Below are 18,368 nucleotides of genomic sequence, written 5' to 3'. Positions count from 1 at the left end.
GTGGTGGTAAGTGGATTTGAAAGACCCTGTTGTGTTATTTGAGCACCAATGCTATCTACAAAATGCAAATTTTTTTCAATTTTTAAATATAGTCGCGGTTTGCGGTAACCGCAAGTTTTGAAAATCAAATACCGCAACCAAAAATGCGGTTCGATTTCCGTGATTGCGGTTTCATTGCGATAAATTATCGGTTGGTTTTTACGATTTTTTGATTTTTGGGTCTAAAATGCACCCCTAATTTAATCACACCCATTCATTTTACATACATAGAAGCAATTTATCTCACAATCTACTTTCTTTCACTGATCTGCAAGTTAAGATCTTTTTTCACCGGACTATTTCTAGAAAAACCTCAAAACAATTCTATATTTATTTTCTTTTTTTGGATTAAGCAATTTGAATTTGAATTTATTTTTTCTTTGAGAAAACCTTTTTATTTGGATAAGTTTGATGTTCAATCAAACCGATGGGGCATATGGAGCCCCATACGACAAAGCCACTTTTTTAGAATTATTTATATTTTCATTTCCTAAAATGTAAAAAACGACAGGTTTAATGACCCACCGGTTGGACCTATCATATCCCCTCCCTCCATCTCTCTGCGCGCGCAGTTTCTTTTCTGGTTTCGCTTCACTACGCCTTTGGTGTCTGCTAGGGTTTAAGGAACGAAAGTTTCATTTCAATGGCTTGGTGGGAAGGCTTCGATGAAATTCGTCTTCTCATCGCAGCAGGTAAATTTCTGTTACGATTTCTCGTTCCTTATTTCAATTAATCCTTTATTCTCTCCATCTCTAAACCCTAAGCGAAAAATCTACAGATACTGCTGAAACTGGAAACGACGTCGGACAATTGCTTTCGCTTCGGCATCCCAAGTCCGGTATTGCTCAATGCATGTACTTGATTTCTTGAGATTTATGAGAATTTCAGATTAGGGCATCTTTCACTGTTATTCACTTACTTTCTTTGACAGGAAACTCAATGTGCTGTCTTTTGGTTAATGGAGTTCTTCAGGAGCTTAGTTGGTTCAAGCAATCCTACACTTCTTGGTTTCTGGGTGACTATGTTGCTGAAGGTGGTACCCTGCTTCATTTTATTTCATTTATTCTTAAATTTTGCTGGATTATTCTGATTTTTGCCTAACTTATACTTGCAATTCCATATTTAGATGGTGGGTTATATACTGCCACTCCAGTTGATCCTGTTTTCATTTTGTTGCCCATTTTTGAAGAAGCTAGAATGAAGGTACTTTTATGGTGCTTAATCCCACTGTTCATTGACTTTTTGTTTGTCCTTTTTTAATCTTAGTGGTAACTACATTCCTTGTTAAAAATGCAGAAGGGGGACGATCTGGGGAAGTTCAGGCTTGTAGATGAGATAATCTTTGTTGAAGGCTATCCCGGACATCAGAAACTATTGTCCATTGCGGAGAATTGTATGCAAGTAGTTTGTGAAATCAAAGGTGGCACACTACCTATGCACTAGTAATTCAAATTTTAGGTAGAAGTTTGCAAACCAACCAATTAACTTGTACTGTATCATGTTCACATCTTTCATTGGTGGTGAAGAAAACTAGAGAACTAGAGAATTCTAATTTGGCGTTGATTGTGAGTCGATACTAATGTCACACAATCAAGGGATTTGGATACACTTTCACCCTTGACTTCAGAAACATTTCTAATGATTGAGAGATTTGAATCCTGAAACATAATCTCTGTTACTGGAATGGAAATTGACAGCTTTGTCCAGTATCTAGTGGTTAATTATTATCTTTTTTGAGGTCCTTGACTATGTATGTCCGAACTCCAATATGCTTGTTTAATTCATGTTGCCAATTCAAATAATTTGAACTTTTACAATATTAGTGTCAACAATTTATTGGACTTTGTTATATTTCCAAGTAAATATTGTTTCGTCTCTTACTGTCTACAGAAATTGGATCCTCAAAATTTTTCAGGCTTGATGATTCCAAAGTTCTAGCTTGGATGTACCATAAGGTTTGTCCACATCTGATATCACTTAATTTTGGTGTTTGATGATTATTGAGCAGTGTTTTTTTGTTGTTGAAGAATTAGCTCCCTGCACCACGCATGCCATATAACTACATATGATTGACCACTAATTGCTTTATTTTTCTCTCTGATCCATGGCCTTGGGGCTAGTGACACCTCCTCCCCCGTAATAGTATGGTGGAGGGTAAGTTCTAGGTTTCAAGCAAGTTTGACTTGTGCTTGTCTATCAATCTTTTTGTCTTTTGTCCTGGGTTCTTCCATTTTTAATGTTGAGATATGTGAATATATCCATGTACATGTGGAAATTTTCGAACAATATTTTAGCTACTTAATGCTGCAAGTTTTTGTGTGTAAGTTTTTATGATATTTGTGCCCTGTGATGACAGGTATGTCAGCTAAAACAGACACTATCCACCTTGGACAATAATTATGCTGCAAGGGAAGAGAAAGATAAATGTACACTTTTAGTGGGAAAACCATTTATTTTATCACTCCTCTGTTTCTCTCCCCTCTCTCTAGTGTCTATTGGAATTTCATCTGTTCAGTGTTGAAGTGAGAGAAGTAAACTTACTTCGGTAGTAAAAAACTGGCATGTTGTCAAGACTGTTATCGGCTGTATAACAGCTTATACGTATTTATTATACTTGTAGCGCTTCCTAAATCCTGCTATGCCATAGACAACTAGTTTATAAGTATTTGAATCGTTCCATTTTGCATGGGATGTCTGTTTTTCCATTCATTAATTCACCTCTGTTACTGGTGCAGTAATTGATGCAGTTTCAATATTAGGGGAATACTTGGATGAGCCCTGGCTGAAGCTTTTGAGTGACCGTTTGAGGTATTGCCTGAAAAAATGGTTCATAACAAGTCATAAGTCTTGTGCTGTAGAAATTTGGGAACTAATGCAAACATCTATTGTTAGAACTTGGAATGTTTCAATTTTGAAATGCATTAACTAAGTCTGGGATACTGATTGTGTTTTCAGGATAGACTTAACAGAGGCAACAAGAAAAATGTCAGATATCGAAATTCTCCCGACTGCCACAGAATGCAATGGCTCACAGGTATGCCTCCCAGACATAGGGCCACTTCTCTCTATAAATTGGAATAAATGAAAAACTGTTTGGTGCAGTTGTGGAGCCTGGACTATTTCCCAGGAACTAAATATGCCACACGCAAATGTTTTCCTGAGTGTTTCAAACTAAATAGTTAGAGTTGATAAATGCTTTCCATATCTCATGACCAGACAATTTTGGTTCATTCTGATGGGTCTTTTTGTACACGCGTTGTAATTTGTCAGGAAAAGAGTAAGAGTGACAATAAGACTGCCAGAGGTGGAAGGCAAGCTAAGAAGCCCAAAGTAGAGACAGAATCACATAACATCAGAGAAATGTTTAGTAGAGCTTCTTCAAGAAGGAAAAAGTGAACCATTTCAAAATGACACATTTTTGTGTAAATCATGAAGTTCCTTCATCATGATTCGAAATGCCAATCTAAACGATTTTGATTAGCCAGTAATTAGTCCATCAGCATTGACCACTGTACTGCTGCCTTGTAATCCATCGACTGTATCATTGATTTGTGTTGTAGTGATTAGTGACTGGTTATTTCAAGATTAATGTTTTCACTGTAAACTGTAAGAACTAAGCTATGTTCAATGGTAACATCTGATTTTGGCATAAGATGATGTATAATAAGGAATTTTGTTAATTTGTTGCATGTGTAATGCTAAGGCAGTCGTCCATACGCAAGTGAGCGATTTCCAATCGCTGATGTGATTTGGATTTTTACGTATATCAATTGAGACTTGCTCACACGGTTCTACATACAACCTGCAATATCAACCGTACCCGTCTGGCCCGCAAGAGGTTCCATTCCCTTTTGATGAGTTCAATGTAATTGTCATGCCGTTGGTCGAATCAGGCCTTGATATCCGCCTACCTTATCTATTCCGATTCAAATGGACAAGGACTATAGTTTTTTAATTTTTATTTTATCAAATATGCTAGAATGCGACTTATATCATTTTTTAAATATATTTTTTTTAATCCCTCAGTCAAATTTTATATTTTTAAAAATAAAATATTCCACCCTTGTGTGAGAACATGGGAAGAGGGCTAAAGGTGAGAATCTAATATCTGCAAAGTGGGATATACCTTTCCCACATATTATCTATCAATCCTTCCTTTGAGTTTGTTCCCTGCGCTTGTATTCTCTTTTTATTCTTTGGAATTTGTGATCCTTTTCCAGCTCTCTCCCTGTGGGTTGTGTCCATTTGCTTAAATAATCTATTGTGACCATTCTCATGCACGAGCAAGCAAAGGGTTCTAGCCAGAAATAGGGAATATATATAATCTCCCTCTGTCTCTCTCTCAAGAAGATTATCCAATCCTGAACTGAAGTCTCAGGTACTCCTTTGCTATACTCTGATCGATTTCAACTTTCTGAGGAGTTTGTGTTATTATTGGGAATTCCATAACCTTTTGTTTTTGCTTATTAACAATCCATGATGATCAACGTAATTGGAGTAATTGCTATTACATGTTTAAAGTATGACCATCGAATATGCTAAAGTCAGTCGTCTACATGTGCATGGATAGGTGGCTGTCACACACGCACATCAATGGTGGACACAAGCCTACACATGCGTGGATGACTGTCAACATAGCTCTTGTGACAATACTAAGTTTATGGAGTGAAGAAACAATTTTAACTAATAAGTTTTCTGATTTGTCTAAAGGGGAAATCACATATTGATCACATCCAGTTAGTCAACTTTGAGTTGGAATAAAGAGCATGCCCTGATTCTTATTGGATGATTCCTTACTTTGCCTACATGCCCAAATGAGTTGCCAAACAAATCAAACTTAATTAAATGGACGATTATAAAAGAGAGAATAATAATATTGCCAACAAGGTAGCGTCGTGCTTGCAAAGCCAAGGTTGACATTAACATGTGTGTATATAGACGGTTTAAAAGGCATCCTCATATCTTTTCCTTTATTTTATGGAATATTTTGGGAGAATAATCGACTGCGAATTGATACGATTGTTGAAAATGTTTTAGATTTCCCTTGTAGAAGAATATATATATATGAAGTATCTACACCTCCCAAAGTTTGTAGCTTTGATTGCATGCATAATACAAATCAAATATTCTTTTGCAGCAAGTCTAGCTACTTTTGTGAATGTCACTCTTTCTTTCTGTTTCCTTGTTGATCATTGTGTTTTAGGAAATATAAAAGAAGGGTGGAGGCCATACTTTGCTTGTAGTTTCTGATGGCAGTGCCTAGCAGCAATATAGCAACCGTCCTCGAATCTGAAGGAGTTGAGTTCCTTCTATCTGGTGACAGAAAGGTAGTCTTCAAAAGCTTCTCCTTCTTCCTTCTCTTGTTTCAATCAATATATTTTTTTTCATAAATATTTTTCTTTGGTTGCTGGGTTTCGAAAAGATTCTAGTTTCATGGAACTATACGTGTTCTAGTGCCCCAACCACCTGAAAATATGGGAGCATGAGTTTTAAGTTGGTCTATAGAAACCCCTTTTTTGGCTAGAAAAGGATGTCTCTTCAATTTCAGAGGTGAATTTCTAGTCTCTGTTATGATAAGTAAAGCGTAATCTTGTTTTTCGATTGTGAGGTTAGGTCCCCTTGTCATCATGTAATGGGAAGACAGTGTGCCTCTTCTTCTCAGCAAATTGGTGTAGGCCTTGCAAGGCTCTTACCCCTCAGCTGGTAAGGCTTTATGATGTGCTTAAAATGGAAGGTAAAGAGTTTGAGATTATCTTTGTCTCCTTCGACTGCGATGAGGAAAAATTCAATGAACACTTCAAGTGCATGCCATGGCTGACAGTCCCATTTGATGCAAACCTGCATAAACGATTGAGTGACCTGTACCATGTCGATCGCATCCCATCACTCATTTCATTAAGTTCAGATGGAATATCAGTTGAGGAAGACTTGGTTGGACTGATTGAAGACTATGGAGCTGAGGCATTTCCATTCACTAAGAAAAGAAGAGAAGAACTAAAGGCTGCTGATGAAGCGAAGCGCGAAGGGGGAAAACTAGAAGAGCTTTTGGCTTATCAAGGACGAAACTATGTCATGTCTAGTGATGGTAGAGAGGTAGTTTTTTTTACTACTTTCAATTCTTAAATTTTTTGTGGCTTACTTTGTCGACAACTGACATATATGATTGCTCATCAGCAGATATCAGTGTCCAAACTTATTGGTAAGACCATAGGCCTTTACTTTGGTGCACATTGGAGCCCTCCTTGCCGCGCCTTCACTTCCAAACTTATAGAGGCATACAACGAGCTCATGGCCTCCGGTGATCAAGACTTCGAAATCATTCTAGTCTCCACAGACCGAGACCTCAAAGAGTTTGAGCTCAACATAAGCAGCATGCCATGGTTTGCCATCCCATACCAGGATAAAACAAGACAAGACCTTTGCAGAATTTTCGACATTAAAGTGATTCCAGCTTTGGTTCTGATTGGACCAGATGGGAAGGCTATTAGCACAAATGGGAAGGCCATGATCTCCTTGTATGGTGCCAAGGCCTTCCCATTTACAGAGTTCAGGATCAAAGAGCTGGAGGCAGCTTTGAGAAAAGAAGGAGAGGCATTGCCTCCTCAAGTGAAGGATATAAAGCATGACCATTTGCTGAAGTTGGACATGGCCAAAGCTTATGTATGTGATTACTGCAAGAAGCAGGGGAGGTTCTGGGCATTCTCTTGTGGTGTGTGTGATTATGATCTTCATCCGACTTGTGTAGAGAAGTCATTTTAAGAAAAAGTTTATTGAAATGTGAGAGGTGTGAGTGTAAGTAATTGAATATTGAAATTTGGCTATGCTGAAGTTATTGTAAAATGTTGATAAGATATCCTTATCAGCAAAGATTTAGTAAAACTGTTACTGGATGAAAATGCACCCATTGCCACCAACCCCTCATTTTATTTTTTAGGAAAAAAAGGAAAATGCAATTGGACCCTTTTATAAAATTACTGAAATTAGAAAATAAGAAGAAAAATTAGGGTTGAAGTTGGGGGGCGGATGTGTTGCAATAATTTGGGAATAATATGAGTTTAAGGGATAAAGAAGTTTTTGTGGAGCGGAAGAGTAGATGGGTGGGATGGGATGAACAGATTGGTGAGTGACAGTAGATTACAATTTGTTTGTAGCTCAAGTGTTTAATATGATTTACCTCTGCACCATATGTATGTTCGATTCCCCCCCTCTAAATATCGTTCCTATTAAAAAAAATTACAATTTGTTTTTAAGAATGATAAACATAACTATTTTGACATTTTCCAAATATGAGTAAGGTCTCAAGACTTTCTCAAATCTTGTCCCTGTGCTGAGTGCTGAGATGGTGAGAATTTGGAGGACAGGAGGGGTTGACTGAGAGAGACAATATATAGTCATCAGCTTTAGGGAGAGGTCAAACACAAAAAAAGAATCCGCTAATGATGGAGCGTCCTCTCATATTAATAACCCAATCTGGACAGAGCTATTTATGGATTAACCAGTGAAAACAATCAAAATTAGTTGGTCATTGCCAAAAGTGATTTCTTGTTTCTGCTAGCTGAAACAACAACAAAATAAGAAACATTAAGGTCAAACAACAGCACAAATACCTGGAACACACTCCTTCTTTGTCTCTCTTTGGACCCTGCTGCAGAAGAGAGACAGAGGAATTCAGACAAAGTGAAAACGACGCTTTATTAATTTTGTGATCTTAAGGCTTGATTTATATATAGTTGCCATTAGATTTTTGTTCTTGTTCTGGTTTTGTTTGAGTAAAAAGCAACAACACAGGAACAGAAAAGAGAGAGAGAGAGAGAGAGAGAGAGAGAGAGAGAAATGTGGCTGCCTAATCATCATGTTGACAAGAAGGAAGGAGGGAATGGGATTGTGGCACTGGCCATAGACAAGGACAAAAACAGCCAGAGTGCACTCAAATGGTGTATAGACAGTCTTGTCAAACAAGGCCAAACAGTCCTTCTCATCCATGTCAAGATCAAACCTCCTGTGTTTTCCCAATCACCTTCTCTTTCCAACCCAAGTATGCATTATCTGTGTGTGTATATATATCATCCTTCATGCTTTTCTTATTCTTCTTCTTCTGTTCCTTAATTTCTGCACACCAGAAAATAACAACATACTTTTTGGGTGCAGGAAGTAACCCAAATTGGGACCAACATTTGGTATGCAAAGACCCTGATCCCCAAACCAAGGAATTGTTCCTTCCTTTTCGTGTTTACTGTACACGTAAAAATGTGAGTGTGATGAAATTATGTTCGCTTGTCTTTTCAGTTAGTAAGCAATACAAAATCCTACCAGCATTATTGATCTTAATCTGAACCTCCATATTAGTCGAGGCTTTTTGAGCATTGGCTTTTTCCTTGTTTTTTTTGGTTTTTTGACTTCACTCATGTTTTTTTTTTTTTTTGAAATCAGATACAATGCAAAGACATTGTACTAGAAGACTCTGATGTAGCAAAAGCATTGAACGAGTACGTTACTCAAGCTGCAATTGAGCATTTGGTTGTCGGTGCCTCAGCAAAAACTGGCTTTCTCAGGTATATACTTTTTTAACTCAGCTGCTGAAGCCTTAGTTAAAAAAAGGAAAAAAGAAAAAACCAATATCAAATTCTGGAAAGAAGGCTCTACAATTCTATAAGATGTTATGATGGTTGCATGCCTGTTGAATGGGATATGTGATAAAAGGGCCTTGAAAGTCCACATAACATTTTCTTATCTTTGAAAACCTTTTGTAGATTCAAAATCTCAGATGTTCCAGGAAACGTATCAAAGGGGGCACCAGATTTTTGTAATGTATATGTTGTATCCAAGGGAAAACTTCAATCAAGGAGGTCTGCCTCACGTCCTGCCCCATCCATCTCACCCATACGAGCCCCAGTTCGTAGCCATACCCCAAGCGCAAAGTCAGAGCCTTATGTCTTCCCTCCATCTGGCATGAAAGGTTAGTTTCTTGCACCTTAAGCATAATACTGCCTCACTAACTTTTTGCTCTAACATTTCTCAGTAAAACTTAAGTGTTGGATCCTCTACCAGGACATGAAAAGCCACCAGAACCACACCGTAAATCCCATGATGAAATGGAAAACTTCAGGTCAGTGGCACTCAGTTTCCCTTTCAATGAAGACAGACAAGAAGGTGTTATAAAACATAAAGCTGGTTTTACCTACATTATTGTGAGAACTAACATATAGTCATTATGGAAAGCAGGTCTCCATTCACTAGGAAAGGGCCAAATGGGAAGTCTTATGCAGATCTCCCTATGCCAGACACAGACATATCTTATGTTAGCTCTGGAAGGCCAAGCATTGACCGTATATTCCCTGCATTCTATGACAACCTAGATTCAGGAAGAATCACCCCGCCACGAATGTCAAACAGCACAGAAATAGACTTGAACCACAGCTTTGAGTCTATGCAGTACTTTGGACGGAGATCCGTGGATGTCAGCTCCTCTCCACCTACATTCTCTTCTGTCTCTCAGGATAGTGATCGATTATCCTCTGCATCACAGATGGTAAGCGTATGACTTTTTATCTAGTCATTTAATATGATAAATATGTACTTCTTTCTCATACATTATTTATGCTTGAATATACTTAAGTTTAGGTGAGGTGTGTCAAAACTTGAAATATATTGATTTATGTGTGATTGGACCAATGAGGCTCCTGACCATCATCCTATAACTAGTTTTTGTATGGAGAAGTTTCACTTGCATTTACAGATTGTAGGTGTTAGGTCCTATTACTCAGTGGCATCCAAATTTTTTGTTACAATAGAGATGGTTGTGTTACTCAAAATTACAGGAAGATGTGGAGGCTGAAATGAGGAGGCTAAAGCTGGAGCTCAAGCAAACTATGGAAATGTATAGCACCGCCTGTAAAGAGGCACTCACGGCGAAGCAAAAGGTACCATAAATCTTATCAGCATTGCACCTCTGATGATTTTCACAGGAAGCTCTTATAAGATATCCATTCTACAGGCAGTAGAACTCCAGCGCTGGAAATTAGAAGAAGAAAGAAGATTGGAAGAGGCGCATCTAGCTGAGGAAGCTGCAATGGCTATTGTTGAAAAGGAGAGAGCTAAGTCCAGAGCAGCCATTGAGGCTGCTGAAGCAGCTAAGAGGATTGCGGAACTGGAAGCACAAAAAAGAATCAATGCAGAAATGAAAGCACTCAAAGAATCAGAAGAGAAGAGAAAGGCACTTAATGCTCTGCAACATTCGGATGTCAGGTATAGGAAGTACACAATTGATGAGATTGAGGCTGCCACAGAGTTCTTTGCAGAATCTCGGAAGATTGGAGAAGGGGGTTATGGTCCTGTATATAGGTGTTATCTAGACCATACACCTGTTGCAATTAAAGTTCTACGCCCTGATGCTGCTCAAGGAAGATCACAGTTTAACCAAGAGGTACTTATGTTACCAGGCTATGAATTTGGACTATTCGTTCGGAAGGATCTTGGCTTGCCAGACTGTCTAAACAAGAGAGATTTTCCCCACATATATGCACCAATATTTAATGATAAATACATATTTCTATACCTTGTTCAGCTGTGGAACATTGTTGTTTCTTTTGTTGACGTGCTAATGACCATGAACAGGTTGAAGTACTGAGCTCTATACGGCATCCGAACATGGTTCTCCTCCTGGGAGCCTGTCCTGAGTATGGATGCCTAGTTTACGAGTACATGGCTAACGGGAGCTTGGAAGATCGTCTCCTTCGTAGAGGAAACTCTCCACCTCTCTCTTGGCAACTTAGGTTTAGGATTGCAGCTGAAATCGGCACAGGCTTGCTTTTCCTCCACCAGGCTAAACCAGAGCCACTTGTGCACCGTGACTTAAAACCTGGCAACATCTTGATTGACAGGAACTTTGTGAGCAAGATCAGTGATGTTGGGTTGGCCAGGCTTGTGCCCCCAGCTGTTGCTGACAATGTGACACAATATCGAATGACATCCACAGCCGGCACGTTCTGCTACATAGATCCTGAGTATCAGCAAACAGGCATGCTTGGTGTGAAGTCTGATGTTTACTCACTAGGGATAATGTTTCTACAAATGATCACAGCTAAGCCAGCAATGGGATTGACTCATCATGTCGAAAGGGCTATAGAGAAGGGGACTTTCAAGGATATGCTGGATCCATCTGTGCCAGATTGGCCAGTTGAAGAAGCCATGAAGTTTGCCAAACTTGCTCTCCAGTGTTCGGAGTTAAGGCGAAAAGACAGACCAGACCTTGGCAAGGTTATCCTGCCGGAACTTAACAGATTGAAAGGGATTGCTGAAGACACAATGCACCATACACTAATGGCTGGTGATAGCCCTTCATCTCAGCACAGCCAAGTTTCAATGCAGCTAGTAAGTTATATGGCCAACAAATTCGATTTTTTTTTTTCATTTACAGCAACCCCAAAACCAACCCTGAAAGCTTCAAATGCTCAAAATGGTGTTCTTTGTTTGTTTGTTTGTTTGTTTTTTGCAGGAGGGGAGTGAACCAGAGTCACATTCTGCCGCAAGCTAGGAGGAACACATATCAACCACTCTCTAACATCACAAACATGTAGACTATTTAAGAGAACATGTTTAAGGGAATATAACTTTGTAAGTAAGCAGACCAAAAAAGGAAAAAAATGTACAAGTTTTGTAGATAAATTGATGAGCTCATGAAATTTCTCAGCATGTGTATCTGACTTTTTTGGTCTTTTGGTATTTTAGATTAGTCAATCACTTCTGAATTATCACTTTCTTACTCTCTTTTGTTTGCAAAGTAATACAAGTACGATGTTTTGGTCGAAGCAACCAAAGATCCTTAGCGAAACTCTTTCCCTCTCTGACCAAAACATGTCATCTTGGCTCCTCTAAACCTTTATTTATTTATTTATTTTAAGAATAGGATTTCATTCATAAGCCAAGAAAGCATACAAAGGCCGGCATGAATACAGTGGCCTCGTTAAAATCTTCCTAGGAAAACCACATGGGACAAACTCTAGGGTAGTAAAAAGTATCACACATGCCATGGACTAACAAGAAAGTTTGACACAGGCCACTTTGGACCGCTACAAAGAACCCGAAAGAATACAGACGAAACAAAGCACAACTCCAAGCCCTACAAAGAACAACTCCCTACAACTTAATACTGTCAAAGAAAAACTCCTATGCACACATATTTCGATGTATAGAACAAAGTGTCGTGAGCGTTAGAACATAGCCAGCAGAAGTACCAATACCAAAGCACAACTCCAAGTGCAGCAAAGAACAACCCACCACAACGTAATACTGTCAAAGAAAAACTCCTATGCACGCATAGTTCGATGTACAGAACAACGTGTAGTGAGCGTCACAACATAGCCAGCAGATGTACCAATACCAACTCCACGAAATCTTAATCTAGGCCATACCCGATAGGGCATGGGGAATCAAGATTGGCCTCTTAGCCTGACGAACTTCCAACATAAGAGCATCATAATAGGAACGTTTATCGAATGCCAAGCCCACAAACGTTTTAGCAAATACGTTAGGGAGAATTGGGAGACCCCTCGAGGTTGGCCTCTGATACATTTTCATCAAACTAGGCAAAATATTGCTCAACAACAGTAAAGGCTCTATCACTACTCGGATCCCAGATCCCCACCACAAAAAACCTAGAGAGATGGGAACAGAGATCGCAACCAACAACCCTATCCACCAAAACTCGAACCCAACACCGACGATCCTAGAATGCACCAAATCCGTTCGATCCAAGAACTCCTAGAAGCCAACCACCAGTAAACTCCCAGCCGACACCACCAGCACCTCGCCAAAATCCCTAGCTCCTCTAAACCTTGTCACCATTGTCAAAATTAACAACCTTAAACCTTGTCTGCTGAGGATTAACCAGCTACGCTTAATTTCCAGATTCACTCAACAGCTCATTCCACAATTAGGTTATATGTTTCCGGTTAAATATCTTGGCCCATATATTACTATTTAGGGCACACCGAAAAATTTCTCATCAATACGAACAGTTTCAGTTAAAAACATTTGAAAATGGTTCCCTTTTTCATGGAGGGCCTTTGTAGTACTTAACAATTGGTACTATGATCTAATATAATGTTGCCCATTTGCTTTCCACGTCGACAAATCGTATTCATTCTATAAAAGATAGCATTGTTGGAAATTCGATTGCCACTTATAAATCATCCTGATATCTTTGTTACATTGTGTTCAACGTTGGGCTTTTATCAAATTGCATGGATGAGAAAATGAATACTCTGAACCCATTTGGCCTTTCATAACAGAACAAGCTAAACATGGGGCCTAGTATTTCCTGTGTGCCAACGCCGTCACAACATCGGCAAGATGTTTCTCACTCTGAACACCCTGAACCCATTTGGCATTAATCTGTACCTGTTCAATGCTCTGCTTCAAGGTCCTTGTTATCGGCGGGTTGGGATGGAATTTGAAGAACTCATCTACTTCATTAACCTTCTCAAATGAAGCCAACTGCAGAGGAAGCCAATTGCTTCATCTATCGTCAGGCCATGCCCAAACACAGCAAGGGCAGTCAAAATGTCTCCTCTCAACATTGCATCTAATTGGCTCTCACCGGGTTTAGGCTCACAACCAAGCTTCCTGTAAACAAATTCAAACATAGATAATAAACTGTTAACAAAATTAAATAAAAAAGAAGCAAATCTTGTGGATAGTTGGGGAGTGTTAAACATTTTGTTCCAGTCCTAACTGCTTTGTCATCAGACAAGCTTATCTACCTAGGTACTTGGGTAGTTGAAAAATAAAAAACTTACTCTGCAGAGTACTGGAAAAGGCCAATAAAGAATTGATTAATGAGATCCAGTAGCTCAGGCACAGCATCAGCGGCAATTGTTGCCAGCTTATAACTTATCTGTGAAAAGTGAAGACCAAAATCAGACCACAGCCACAAATACAGTAACATAAACACAAAGCAGAGTTAATCATTATGGGAATCAAATTTGACAGCACTGTACAGTCAAGTTCCTCTCTGTAAGCACCCAGCAAGGTAAGCGGTGAAGCAAATGACTGCTGGCGAGCCATAGAAAGAGCAAATGAATCATCCAAAATTCCCGTCAAAGGGGAAAAAAAGACGAAAACTAAATACTACCATTTTCACTAACAAAGAGATAAGCAAGTGTGCATAAAAAAATGATTACCAAATCTGTCAGTTGCAGACAAGTGTTTCTTTTCTATAGCATTTCTAAGTGCAGCTGAAAGTTCCTGCTCATATTTCACCCTGTAAAAACCAGTCTGATCCACATTGATTTTTATCCAACTGCATAATGAGCCTCTACATCCAGTCTCTGCTACGGAGCAACCTAGAAATTCCTTTACGTCAAAACTTTCAAACTTCTTTTGTAGTTGGAAACTCTTGCGTACGTCATATGAGCCACAGCATAATGTTATCAGCACAATCCACTGCCCATCACCTTGGGAACCACTCAAGTAGAATTGTGTCTGCCACTTATTAGATTAGATCTTTCCTTATACCATGGATTAAAACCTAAATAAATTATCTAACAGCGTATATATGCATTAGAGCTTTCTTTCAGAATTTCACTTGATAATCAAACAAGATTTTGAAGGAGGCAAACCTGAGGAAACCTGAGAAACTCCAATTTCTGATCTTTGACTTTGACAGAGATAACCGGGTAACCCTTTTGCTGTGTCCATGAATTGTCTTTGCATTTGAGAAAGCATGCTTTTTTATGTATGCAGCAAGTGACCTCTGGAGGCATGATAAAAAAACATGCAATTAACTCTGTAACTTTCAGGAGAAATGGAATTAACTCTCTAACTTTTTTATGTATGAAGCAACTGACTGTCTTGGTCCTAATTCTGGTCTGTTATCATGATTCAAGGTTGATTTCTAGAGCATAATATAACGGAATTCATCTATTGGTGTTCTCTTCAATCACCTATGTAATATAATCATTTGCAAAGGAACAGAATGATCTTCCTCTTTTATTATTAAATGGTTACCCTATTTCATTAACTGTATAACTTAGGGCATACACAAATAAGACCATAGCTCAGTCTGGACCATGCTAACCATTTAAGGGTCAAGATCAGCCCAACCTCAAATTCATGGTTACCCTATTTCATTAACTGATTAAATTCCACACAATTGGACCAAAAGACTAGATATTGAGCTAGTTCAGTATTTCACATCACAATCCAACAATCTCCTCAAGATCTCTATTCTCTAAAAATCCTGCATTTGATTTTTTGGAAATTTCCATGACGTAAATGTAAATTTTTTTAAAATAAGATAGTTGCTTCAATCTTCAAGGATACATACTAACAAACCAAAGGACTAACCTGGCAGCATTCAGCACCAAGATAGTTTTGTAGCATCCGGATAACAGAACCTCCTTTTCTATAACTTATTGCATCAAATATTTCAACAACCTCAGCAGCGTGATTGATCTCCACCTGGCCAAAAAGAAGAAAGATTAAAACATAATATACCATAAACACATATAAACTAATGCCCTTCAATAAATGATGCCTTGAAAAGTACAGTGGTGAATATTACTATGTGAAGCCTGTCATGCAAGTTATCCAGGTTCGATGCTGCAAAACAGCAAAAGTTTGGAGAACAGAACTAAAATAAAACCCATGAAAGATTGATTCTGCGTAGAAGTACCTCAATGAGGTGAGATCATTCAAGCCCATCCAGCTTAAGAACCCCAGTAATTTCATCAAGAAACTTTGCCCACATTTTCCACTCTGGGAACAAGCTATCAGTAGCTAAATAGCTCACCTAATGGTGTTAAAATACTTAATTTAAGTCCAAAAGCATATAAAATAGCAAGTACAACAAATAAAATGAAGTGTTACCCATGTTGCAAATCCCTCCTTCGGCCATAAAAATGTCCACCATTCCATCGTTACAAGATTGGCAAACCACTGGTGTACCAATTCATGTGCCACGGCAGTTGCAACCTTTCAGAAAAGCCAAATGAAAAACAATTCTTTATGGTTAAAAAACAACAGCTACATATCATATGAACCAAGCTAAATTCTGAAAGCTAGAGTTACATTCAAGATGTGTACGTTACCCATTGCTTGTTCGCAGCTGCAGAGTGCTGTTCGTCAAAGAACAAAGCGGTTTCTTAGTATCTAACTAAACCATAATTCTCCATGGCGCCAGGAAAATCAGGGATTGCAACCATATCCAATTTGGGCAAAGAGTACGGCACAGCAAAGTAACTGTCACATTTCGTCAATGATTTCATTTTGAATGCCAAATATAATAATGCAGAATTAGCAGGGAAGGGGAAAAGAAAAAAAAACCTAGAGAAACTAATAATCCGCAACATGCATCAAGTGTAATTTAGAATTTGAATATGAATGATTAGTAATTTTTTGTAGTTTTGTGATCCAAAAACGTACTCTTTGTAAAATTCAAGAGTCTTGACAGCAACGTCCAAAGCAAACTTCCGTTCGTTTGCCTTACCAACTTGACAATATACCAGAACTTTGACCCCTGTGGTGAGATGAAATGTGACACCATGAAGAAAGGTTGTACAAGCATACACACAGAACAAAGGACAATGTGTATGTGTTTACCATCAGATGTATGATCTTTAACATCAAACAACCCAACAACAAAGGCCACCAAATATGTAGACATGATTGGTGATTCTTGAAATGAAACTGTCTTCAGATGTCAGTCCACTTTTTCTTCTACAATCGGCACGTTGGAAAGAGCTACTAATTCAGATGGAACATCATCCAATCTAATCTTGAATGTAGCCTGCCAATCAATGAAAGTTCTGATAAGGGTAAACGGGGTCAATTCAAACTCTAGAAGTTCAAGAATTTAACCACAACCGGAAGATTGATTTCTCATCTATAGTAAACTACCATCATAAACAACGTATCTCTTTCTTCCGAGGAGACTCAGAGATGCAATTAGAACAATGTGAAGCATCCAGAATTGCTTTCAACAAAATCACAAGATACAAGTGCCGAGGACTTCGAGGGTGGCCTTTGAACTGCTCCATCTCCATGAACAAGTGCCGAGGACTTCGAAGTTGAACTGCTCTCTCGATCTCCATGTTGAAAATTGGCGACAAATTGTTGACTTTGGAGGAGTTGTCCATGTTTGTCAAATGTATGGAAAGGCTTGTCTCAGTTGGAATGAAACATGTGACAATTGGTTTGAGTGCAAGGTGAGAGTGACAACGATTTAAATATTCAAATATATTCAAGCCGTATCTCCGAACGGCTATACTATTAAAATATTCGAATATATTTAAGCAGTATAGCCGCACGGCTATATATATATATTTCAATGTTCGTATATATTTAAAGCGTACAGCCGCCAGGCTAACATATTCAAGCGTATAGCTGAACGGCTATACTAAAAAATCTGAAGTATTTGTCAGAAGTATAGCCGGTCGGCTATACTCTTTAAATATATATATATATATATATATATATATATATATATATATATATAATTGAGAGATCCTCAAATAAGCTTATTTGAGGGACACCCCTTGTAGGCCCCACTCCGGATTGTATTTCACTAATCCAAACCGTCTATTTTGTAGATACTCATTCAAAGATCATCTCTACAAAAAATCACTTGAATCCGATATCATTTGACCACTCAATTGAGTTATTGAAATTTTAGTACTTTCTTGAAGCATCGTGTTCATTGATTTTGTAAAACACAATTGGATGTCGAAACGGTTTCTGATTTGTCTAATTTTTTGTAAGGATGATCTATGAATGAATACCTAAAAAATGGATGGTTTGGATCATTGGGAAAAAAATTGTAGAGTACCCTAATGGGCGTCCCTCAAATAAAATTATTTGAGGGATCCCTCAATAGAAGGGACCGATATCTGAGAGCTTCCATTGAGAGATCCCTCAAATAAGCTTATTTGAGGGACACCCCTTGTAGGGCCCACTCCAGATTGTATTTCACTAATCCAAACCGTTTATTTTGTAGATACACATTCAAAGATCATCTCTACAAAAAATCATTTGAATCCGATATCATTTGACCATTCAATTGAGTTATTGAAAATTTTAGTACTTTCTTGAAGTACCGTGTTCATTGATTTTGTAGGACCCAATTAGATGTCGAAACGGTTTCCGATTTGTCTAATTTTTTGTGAGGATGATCTATGAATGAAGACCTAAAAAATAGATGGTTTGGATCATTGGAAAAAAAATTGTAGGGTACCCTAAAGGACGTCCCTCAAATAAAATTATTTGAGAGATCCCTCAATAGAAGGGGACTGTATATATATATCTCAACAATAATTAATTTCTTTTCTACAAAT

At 38.3% G+C, this 18,368-nt stretch overlaps 3 protein-coding genes and 1 pseudogene across 8 annotated transcripts; 3 read left to right on the top strand and 1 right to left on the bottom strand.

The window, feature by feature from the left end:
* The first annotated feature begins 570 nt into the window (after nt 1-570).
* LOC103320121 (ribonuclease H2 subunit B) lies at nt 571-3,691 on the top strand. The gene is made up of 10 exons (XM_008221750.3): nt 571-731; nt 818-877; nt 971-1,072; nt 1,166-1,242; nt 1,336-1,459; nt 1,930-1,994; nt 2,396-2,465; nt 2,775-2,847; nt 2,995-3,073; nt 3,310-3,691. Exons 1-10 carry the CDS (start codon nt 683-685, stop codon nt 3,433-3,435), a joined length of 825 nt encoding a protein of 274 aa, XP_008219972.2. The 5' UTR covers nt 571-682; the 3' UTR covers nt 3,436-3,691.
* Nucleotides 3,692-4,167: 476 nt separating this feature from the next.
* LOC103320119 (protein kinase C-like zinc finger protein) lies at nt 4,168-6,935 on the top strand. 5 transcript variants are annotated; one of them, XM_089046202.1, is made up of 5 exons: nt 4,168-4,417; nt 5,243-5,366; nt 5,653-5,773; nt 5,861-6,132; nt 6,214-6,935. In XM_089046202.1, the coding sequence occupies exons 2-5, from the start codon at nt 5,289-5,291 to the stop codon at nt 6,796-6,798; spliced, it is 1,056 nt and encodes a 351-aa protein (XP_088902328.1). In that variant the 5' UTR covers nt 4,168-4,417; nt 5,243-5,288; the 3' UTR covers nt 6,799-6,935. The 5 variants fall into 5 exon arrangements, with proteins under 5 accessions (XP_088902328.1, XP_008219969.2, XP_008219971.2 ...); XM_008221747.3 differs by having other exon boundaries at nt 4,170-4,417; nt 5,653-6,132; XM_008221749.3 differs by having other exon boundaries at nt 4,176-4,417; nt 5,653-6,132; nt 6,217-6,935.
* A 624-nt stretch (nt 6,936-7,559) lies between these two features.
* LOC103320118 (kinase with adenine nucleotide alpha hydrolases-like domain-containing protein) lies at nt 7,560-11,863 on the top strand. Its single transcript, XM_008221746.3, has 10 exons — nt 7,560-8,074; nt 8,188-8,288; nt 8,470-8,591; nt 8,790-8,995; nt 9,088-9,145; nt 9,262-9,568; nt 9,858-9,959; nt 10,034-10,462; nt 10,654-11,409; nt 11,534-11,863. Exons 1-10 carry the CDS (start codon nt 7,873-7,875, stop codon nt 11,570-11,572), a joined length of 2,322 nt encoding a protein of 773 aa, XP_008219968.2. The 5' UTR covers nt 7,560-7,872; the 3' UTR covers nt 11,573-11,863.
* A 1,300-nt stretch (nt 11,864-13,163) lies between these two features.
* Nucleotides 13,164-17,174, bottom strand: LOC103320117 (aminopeptidase M1-like; annotated as a pseudogene). The gene is made up of 10 exons (XR_016123539.1): nt 16,949-17,174; nt 16,639-16,875; nt 16,462-16,555; nt 16,128-16,278; nt 15,907-16,011; nt 15,713-15,829; nt 15,385-15,498; nt 14,658-14,791; nt 14,220-14,520; nt 13,164-13,933 (listed from the first exon to the last, which is right to left on the bottom strand). The product of XR_016123539.1 is annotated as an aminopeptidase M1-like (transcript).
* Between the last annotated feature and the right edge of the window lie 1,194 nt (nt 17,175-18,368).

Source organism: Prunus mume, linkage group LG2 (genome assembly GCF_029339155.1).
Source record: "Prunus mume cultivar Tortuosa linkage group LG2, ASM2933915v1, whole genome shotgun sequence".
In the NCBI taxonomy this organism is placed as follows: Eukaryota; Viridiplantae; Streptophyta; class Magnoliopsida; order Rosales; family Rosaceae; genus Prunus; species Prunus mume.
Note: the sequence above shows the minus strand (reverse complement) of the source record. Positions and strands in the feature narration are given on the sequence as shown.